Source organism: Bison bison, unplaced genomic scaffold (genome assembly GCF_000754665.1).
Source record: "Bison bison bison isolate TAMUID 2011002044 unplaced genomic scaffold, Bison_UMD1.0 scf7180017864238, whole genome shotgun sequence".
Lineage (NCBI taxonomy): Eukaryota > Metazoa > Chordata > Mammalia > Artiodactyla > Bovidae > Bison > Bison bison.
The window spans coordinates 4,011,362-4,019,987 of record NW_011494810.1 but is presented as its reverse complement, the minus strand read 5'-3'; the positions used below and the strand labels follow the sequence as shown (position 1 = coordinate 4,019,987).

Below are 8,626 nucleotides of genomic sequence, written 5' to 3'. Positions count from 1 at the left end.
CTCTGGCATTAAAATTAATGTGACGGGATGCTTCTATGTCCTGGCTTGCCTTCCTTTGGTGGCACAAACACACACCTCCTGTTCTTATTTACTGTTGAAAAGCAGTTGTTACTATCAGCATCACCTTGGGGGTAAAAACACAGGGACTTTTCCCAGGAGAACACCCCGGCCACCTGCATTTTCACCTTGCTCTCAGCACATCATGGCCCACGGTTGAATGGGTTTCTACCCTGAACTGGACACCCACAAGTTTGAACTGTTTTTCAGGATGAGTGTCACAACTTTATTAAGGTTCTGCTGAAGAAAAATGATGATACTTTGTTCGTCTGTGGAACTAATGCCTTCAACCCTTCCTGCAGAAACTATAAGGTAAATGTTGTTCTGTCTGTTGGAACCACACAGCCTGGAGGTATTTCATAATTTACTGCGATTGTGCCCGCAGTCACCTAAGAGGGTTAATTCAACACCACCTGGGTTCCTCTTGCTTGTTCCGCTTAATGTAGTGCTCCACATGACTGATCCTGAGCAGGCTTCTAAGCTTCCTGTTTGTTCAGGATTGACTGACGTGGCTTTAAAGAGCCGACCCGGCAAAGTACGTTTCTGTTAAGACCCTATTCTCTATTGTTCAGAATGTCAGCCTGTGTACCCCACAGACCATGTGGATTTCCTCTCTCTCCCTTTCTCCTCTTCCCTCCCACCCCACCATCTCCTCTCTGAGCACAAAAGCACACTTATACTGTGAACGATTTCTATTTTAAAAGGGATCTCAAAAGCATGCCATTGGAAACTGTAGACATTCCTCTAGGTAAGATTTTCAAGAACACAGGAATTTAATTCCATTCAGAACTCAGCTGACTTGACCATGGTCTGACTTATCTTGGCCTTCATGCAAAGGGGAAAAAGATTAACCCTTGCAGCATTAATAAATCAAGTTAGTTCATCTGCTAATGGTGTTGCTGCAGGAGTGGAGGTAAAAATGACCTGAGGTCTTGACCCCACATCTTTACCTTTGCTTGTCCCTCTTCCTGCAGTAGTCTCTTGTTCAGCAAAGACGTGCTGAGTTCCTCCCATGACTAGGAATTGACACTGTAAAGATAGATATGAGGCGTCCATTCTTAGTGAAGCCATTCAGGGAGAAGAAAACTTCAATCCATGGGTTTGCTGCCATGGTGGCATAATACAGAGCATGATGGAAGCATCGCAGGAAAGTGCTTACTTCAGCCCGAGACGAGGAGTCAGGGAAAGCTTCCAGAAGGAGGTGGACAACCCCTCTCTTTGAGTACTCCCTCCTGTTGTTGGGACACATGGAACATGAATACCCCAGCCCAAGAGAAACCCGAGCATCTGTGATTGCCCAGAACCTGACATAGTGTCTCCAAACGGTGTTCAGTTCATTTTTTGTTGGGTAAACAGTGAATGAGATAATGCCTAACCTCAGTCTTAAAGAAGTAACCCAATGAAGGGAGCGGGGCATTCCAGGTAGGGGAACAGCATGAACAAAGGCATGGAGTAAGAAACCATCTACTGAGCTTGAGAAACTTCATTTGGTGCCAAAGTGTTGGGCCGTGAAGTGACAAGTGACAATCAACAAGAGTCTGCAGAGGTAGGTGGCCCCAGGGATGAAGGGAAGAGAAGAGATTCAGGAAATACTGAAGTGACCAAAACCAGGAGGATTTATGTTGTTGTTGTGCGGTAGAAACCAACACAGCACTGTAAGGCAACTATCCTCCTATTTAAAAAAAAACAAAAGGAGGATTTACTAATTAATAAGAAGCACAGGATAAAGAGAGAGAGGAGTTAAGAACTACTGTGAGACCATCTCCTGGTTGGGTGGCTGGGGCGGCCATCAATGTGGACAGGGAGGACAGAAGAGCGGTGGGGTGGTGAGATCGTGGGGGGTTCCATTTTGCATATGCTGAGTGTACCTGGCACCACGGATGGCAATGCCTACTGGCCATGAATAGAGACCTCTAACAAAAAGATGGATGGCTAAGCCTTGATTTAGGGAGAGACACGGGGATGTCTAGATTTGGGTTCACCAGCATAAAGTAAAACCTTAGGGATGAGAAAAGAAATGATGGGCTGCTGTCAGGACCAGAGGGCTCACCAGCCTGGGTTGGACAGTTTTAAAAGACTTTGCCTTAGCAAGAGAGAGGGAGAATCTATTTTACCCTCATGCTCATCTTCCACGTATGTCTGGAAATGGGCACCAGCAAGGCCAGCGTTAGAGTGAGGCAAGGGAGGCACTCCGATCAGGTGCAACATGCGAGGGCACACCAAAAACAATTCCGTAATGGGGCTTCCCGGGCGTCAGTGGTGAGCAATCTGCCTTGCAACGCAAGAGACATGGGCTGAATCCCTGGTGCAGGAAGATCCCACACGCTATGGAGCAACCATGTACCACAACTACTGAGGCCGTGAGCCGCAACAAGAGAGGCCACTGCAGGGAGACGTGCACACTGCAACTAGAGACTGCCCCCTCCCCCTGGCTCTTAGTAAATAGAGAAAGCCCACTTCCAGCAGCTAGGACCCACCAGAGCCAATAAATAAGTAAATGATTTTTTTTTAATTTAGTAATCAAGATACATGATATTTTCAATGTGGTATTTTTATAAGTCTAAACTAATGCCAAAAATGTCAAAGTGTTAGTCACTCAGTTGTGTCTGACTCTTTGCAACTTCATGGACTGTAGCCCACCAGGCTCCTCTGTCCATGGAATTCTCCAGGCAAGAATACTGGAGTAGGCAGCCATTCCCTTGTCCAGCAGATCTTCCCAACCCAGGGATCGAACCTGGGTCTCCTGCTTTGCAAGCGGATTCTTTACCATCTGAGCCACCAGGGAAGCAGAGGATGAGATGGTTGGATGGCATCACTGACTCAATAAACATGAGTTTGGGCAAACTCCAGGAGATGGTGAAAGACAGGGAAGCCTAGTATTCTGCAGTCCATGGGGTCACAAAGTTGGACATGACTTAATGACTGAACAACAACAATGCAAAAAAATACTATCACTAGATACTAAAATTTCACATAATGACAGGAGCTAATTCAGGTGGTAAGAGGCAGCCCATCAAGTCAAACATTCAGCCAGTAACGGTATACTGGAGCTCTGACTTTAATTCTGCCACTTAATATTCCATCCCTGTGTGTCATTGTTTAGGACTCATTAAGATGAATGCTTTGAACAAATCCAAATGAATTCCCTAGCTGGAGACCTATCTCCTATGACAAATTACAGGTTTCCTTGGCACTGTGTTACCCAGCCTGCAAGGGATCCAGCTCCTTCTTCCCGCACGTGTTCCATTCCCCAGGGTGCTCCACCTCTAAGAGGTGCCTTCACCTCCCCCTTGTTCTAGCCACACCTGCTGAGACATGTTCCAGGAGCCCAGGGCCTCTCAGGAACAGACAGGATATACCTAGCACAGAGAATGGCAGTGAGAACTCTTGGCATTGCTCAGAAAAGTGTTTTTAGAATCTCTGGGCAGACTGGGACTTTCCTGAGGACATGGGACATAATATATTTGGGTTCAGAGAAAATGGACAGTCTGTCTCATAAGTGCTTTTTAATCACTAGATCAGGACCAAAGGGTCAAAGCAAAAACAATAGCCAGTCTTCCACTGAAAGACCCAAATCACAGAGTTCAGAAGCATCAAGTGAAACTTTGAAGCAGGAAGGTGACAAAATTTTGGTCTCTGCTTCTGCATCATGCCCTGACTTCCACAAGTTTTGTAACAGAAGTAAGCTGAATATATTAGAGAGATTAGAGCCCCAAATAAGATTATCCAGGGAAGAATTCTGAAGACTGTCCATTATAAATCTACAACTACACTCCATACCTTTTCCCTCCTGTTTTCTAAACCTCTTGAACTTCTGCACAAGTCAGGCTGGTTCTTAGTGTAATTATCTCTACCCCACGGTGATTTAATTTCCCAGGGGCTGTTGTTAAGTCTGAGATTTGATGACTGCTACAAGGATTAGTTCTTACTTCAGGGAAAGAGGATTTCACCATGGCATTGTCTTGTGTCTGGACCTTTCCAAGTTCACAAACCAATACATTAATTCCTCATTGCTTCCCGCCCGTGACTAGCTATAGCTGTGGCCACTTTTTTAGAAGTAGGTACATTTAAAAAAATATATCCCCCTCATATATTATTGTTTCCCCAGGGGCAGGATTACAGCCTGCAACTGCTTGGGATAACGGCATTTCTGTTGCAAACGAAATATATATATATATATACACACACACACACATATATATATGTATAGCAGGTATCACTCTGAATACTTGTCACAGACTGCAAAGTCTGTCACAGTTCAATAGGAAGCTCTTGTTGGGATAAAATATTAGGAAAAGACTTTCATAAAAATGTGCCGGGGAAGAGTACATTTGCTTTAAAGGGTGTCTAACTTGAACATCTTTCTCCTAAAAATGTATTTTTAACACAACTGCTTCATGTGATTCTCAGCCACAGTTTAAACAAGCATTATGGCTTTGATGGGGGAGATCCCAAAGTGGTTGCACATAGAAAAGGCCTGTCCTATCCTTGAAAAGTTTCTGTGGGTTGAGGGCAAAGAGCACAAATGATTGGACTATACTAGCGACTGCTCAGTAAGGATCTCACGCTTTCCTCCTGGGCAGCAACTCCAGGCACCTTGATTTAAGGCACTTCAATTTTAGTGCTAAAGAGCACTTTACAGATCCCTCCTCAGTGCTGTCTTGGGTTTGTCTTCTTTCCATTTTCATATATGGAGTCAAACCATGCCACTGCCAGATGATAAACAAAATACCCTAAAACCATAAAGAAGACTGAAATACAGAGGAGTCAGAACATTAGTACTGTGGAAGATATCACTGTTTGGTCTCTGTGATGCTGAGATTTAAATGCTAGGAAGTTCTCATGGTGTCAGAAAGGGAGGGTGGGAGGAACCCCTGAGTTATTGGTCTAGATGGGCCAAGCACTGACAGTTGGCTGATCAACAGAGGTTCATTACCTGCTCACATCACAGTCAAGTGTGGGTCAGTCAGAGAGTTTCTATTCTGAGAGGTTATTCAGAAAGCCAGTTCCGTCCTGCTTATATGTCTGCCATCTCCTGCAATCTCTTAGGATCTTGGAATTCTCCACTGGGGATCCAGTGAAGAAGATGGAAAGAGAAGGGAAGAATGTGGACAGAGAGCAAGAGTGGAGGATCTGGGGAGGTTTTCAGGGGCAAGACCTAGAGGCAGGGCAGAGCCTAATACTCACACCCCACTGGCCAGAGCTTAGTCATGTGATCACACCTGACTGCAAGGGAGGATGGGAAATGTAGTTTAGTGTGATATGGAGGAAAGGGAAGTTAATTTGTTGAACAGCTAGTAAGGCTTTACCTCACCTGCAAATGCCTATGAGCCAGGTAGGTAATTTGTAAGAGTGAAGCAAGCAGGATGTCAATACAATCTATGGGTAAAGGGGTCTTGGTGCTAGAGACTATATGCCTATCTGAAGAAAATGGCAGGGGTGGCCATTATTCAACTGTACCTTCCTGCCACTTGGCTAAGAAGGGCCTGAATTGATTTACCCACATGTTCAAAAGACGAAAGAAATCCAAGTTTTCATAAGCAATCTGCCTTTTTAAAAGAGAATTAGTTTTCCTTTTTCTTTTTCTGAACATACTCAGATGACCAAACAGGCAGGCTAGTAATAACCTCTAGCATACAGGAACAAGCCTGGGCTGGGCACAAGGAGATGGGAGTCAAGTGGCAACCACACTGCTCATATCCGGGGCCCATGGGAGCCTCTCAGCTTCTGGGCCTCTCTTTCTCATCTCCACAATCTGAGGGTCAGACATGTTTCTGAAATAGGTGCAAAGGTCACCTGAGCTCTGCTTGTACCTGTGTTTTTGTTCATGCTTGCTGATGCCATACTATTTAGCAGGTAACCTGAGAAAGAATTCCAGAGTCTTCTCCTAGAACTTAACCCACAAAGGCAAGACTCCTCTGGCAAAACAAAACCAAAACTGAGGTCATTCTCTGTAGAGTTCATGACTTAGCAGATAATTCTAGGGGACAGGGGAATATGTTTTCCTGGTGAATACCTCAGAAATCCCTTTTCCAAGGAGAAAGATGCTTATTTCTCTAGCATTCCAGGAGGATATGGGAATCTCTTTATTGTCATGGTTCTGAGTCAAGCAGACATGACTGATTCTTCTGACTCTCCTAGCTACAGAATCTTAGTCAAGTGACTTAATCTCTCTCAACATCAGCTTCCCCATCTGAAACTAAAAGACTTAACCTTAGAGAGTATTTGAGTATTATTTGCACCAGGCATAAAAATTGCTCAAAAAAGTAAGTGCTTTGTAAATATTAGTTGCTGTTATTACTGTCAGTTGTTGTTTCTAATTTAGTCCTATTATTTCATTTAGATGGATACTTTGGAGCCTGTGGGTGATGAATTTAGCGGAATGGCCAGATGCCCTTACGATGCCAAACATGCCAATATCGCACTGTTTGCAGGTAAATGACCTGATTTCCTGATTTCTCCTCATTGCATTTGTTTTCATGGGCTCAGCCTGTGGCTCTGGAGGATTTGCAGAGTCACAGTTGTACTTTGATTCTCTGGTGACTACTGTAACTAAGAAAGCCTTTTCCATTTGAAATCATATGGAAATTGTACTTTTGTTTTTTTGTTGCTGTTCAGTCACTCAGTTGTCTCCAACTCTGCGAACCCGTGGACTGCAACATGCCAGGCTTCCCTATCCTTTACTATCTCCTGGAGTTTGCTCAAACTCATGTCCATTGAGTCAGTGATGCCATCCAACCATCTCGTCCTCTGTTGTCCCCTTCTCCTCCTGCCTTCAATCTTTCCCAGCATCAGGGTCATTTCCAATGAGTTGGCTCTTCACATCAAGTGGCCAAAGTATTGGAGCTTCAGCTTCAGCATCAGTCCTTCCAGTGAATATTCAGGGTAGATTCCTTTAGGATTGACTGGTTTGATCTCCTTGTGTTTTCTTTTTTCTCTCCTCACTTCTTAAGACAAGTCTTTGCCATGCTTACCCATGCTTCTCTGCCTTCAGAAAGAGTAACAACTTTGCACTGAACATGCGACATACTGGTTAGGGCGTGTCTGGGCTGAAGTAATAGAAAATCCCACCTCAAACCCCCAGTGTGAACTGAGTATTTAAGGTGGGGTAGACTTTGGGGTTGCTTTGATTCAACAACTCATTCATCTCATCCAGGACGCAGGTCCTTTTCATTTCTCTGCTCAGTTTTCTTTCTTTCTCTGAGGGAGACTGGCTGTTCTCACAGTCATAGGATGCTGTTGGGTCTTAATTAGGGCTACATATCCTTTTGTCTGGGCTTCTCAGGTGGTGCTAGTGGTAAAGAACTTACATGCCAATGCAGGACACTTAAGAGACATGGGTTTGATCCCTGGGTTTTGAAGATTCCCCTGGAAGAGGGCATGGCAACTGACTCCAGTATTCTAGCCTGGAGAATCCCCTGGACAGAGGAGCCTGGCAGGCTACAGTCCATAAGGTTGCATAGAGTTGGACGTGACTGAAGCAACTTAGCACATAAAGGCATCCCCTTGTCTACATATAGAAGGGAGAAGGAAAGAGGCGAAAGGAAGCTTCTATAAGCTCTTTCGGTTACCAGCGCATCTTCTCAAATATCATGACCTCATGAGCTTACATGCCTGTCTCTGATAAAACTGTAGTGGCCAAAGGGATGATACTGATGATCAGAGGCTGACCAACACTCCCCATTGCTACTCCTTCCTTCCACTGCAAAGGATATAGAATGAAAGCAAATAAGCCATGACTTTCAGATGGGGATTTTTGTGTATGTATGTGGGTGTTTTATTGATAATTAGAAATTTATTTAGGAATTCATTGCCAGCTGTGCTCGTTGAGGTGGGTGTAGGGAGAAGTATTGGTATAGGAGCTCCTCCAAAGGTAGAGCATTCCTAGCAAGCAGCCTTGTAAGAAACACAAAGTCATGTAAACCTATTTGTAAGCATGGGGAGGGGCAAGGCCACTAAGAGTGCTTGAGGATTATATTCCTAAGTGCCTAACTTCTACTGCAGCACTTTTCTGACACTTGGAACCTGCATTAGTAGTAGAGTAATGGAGGTTGTGGACTGCAGTGGAGAATGTAAATTTAATAAGGAAAAAGAGGCACCCCAAGGTAGAAAGAGGAGAATGAGCAGAGTGTTTTCCGAGGCCACCAACCTTCCAAGAGCAAGCCCCATGAAACCATCCTGTGGCTGCCACTCCTCCTCCCCGGAAGGTGTATCTGAATCCATGTTCACTGAAATGCTTGAAAGCTCTTAAAACTTCCACCATTATAAACAGAAGATACTTGTTGCCCCTGAATAGTTGTCATATTACCTAGAGTGACAAAATAGTACTCTATTTTACGAGTAAAAGTTCTGGCAAGATATCCAGTTTAAAATGTAAAACAAAGAGTATGGAGGAATGTTCAACAGCAGTAACCACATACCCACACACACACATACCCCCCACTGTCCTCTCCTCCTCAGGTATATCCATATGACCCGGAGCTATGATTCTATAAGAAAAATTGTGATTTTTGCAGACGCATGTGTATCAGTAGAAAGGTTTGCCATCTGCAACCAAAATCTAATCCAG

At 44.4% G+C, this 8,626-nt stretch overlaps 1 protein-coding gene across 2 annotated transcripts in view; it reads left to right on the top strand.

Annotated features, from left to right (window-relative positions):
* Window positions 1-8,626, top strand: part of SEMA6A (sema domain, transmembrane domain (TM), and cytoplasmic domain, (semaphorin) 6A) — a 129,444-nt gene that overhangs the window by 74,833 nt on the left and 45,985 nt on the right. For both annotated transcript variants that reach the window (XM_010846595.1, XM_010846596.1), the window contains exons 6-7: window positions 268-369; window positions 6,401-6,491. In XM_010846595.1, coding sequence (XP_010844897.1) covers window positions 268-369; window positions 6,401-6,491 — 193 coding nt within the window. The remainder of the gene's footprint in view (window positions 1-267; window positions 370-6,400; window positions 6,492-8,626) is intronic.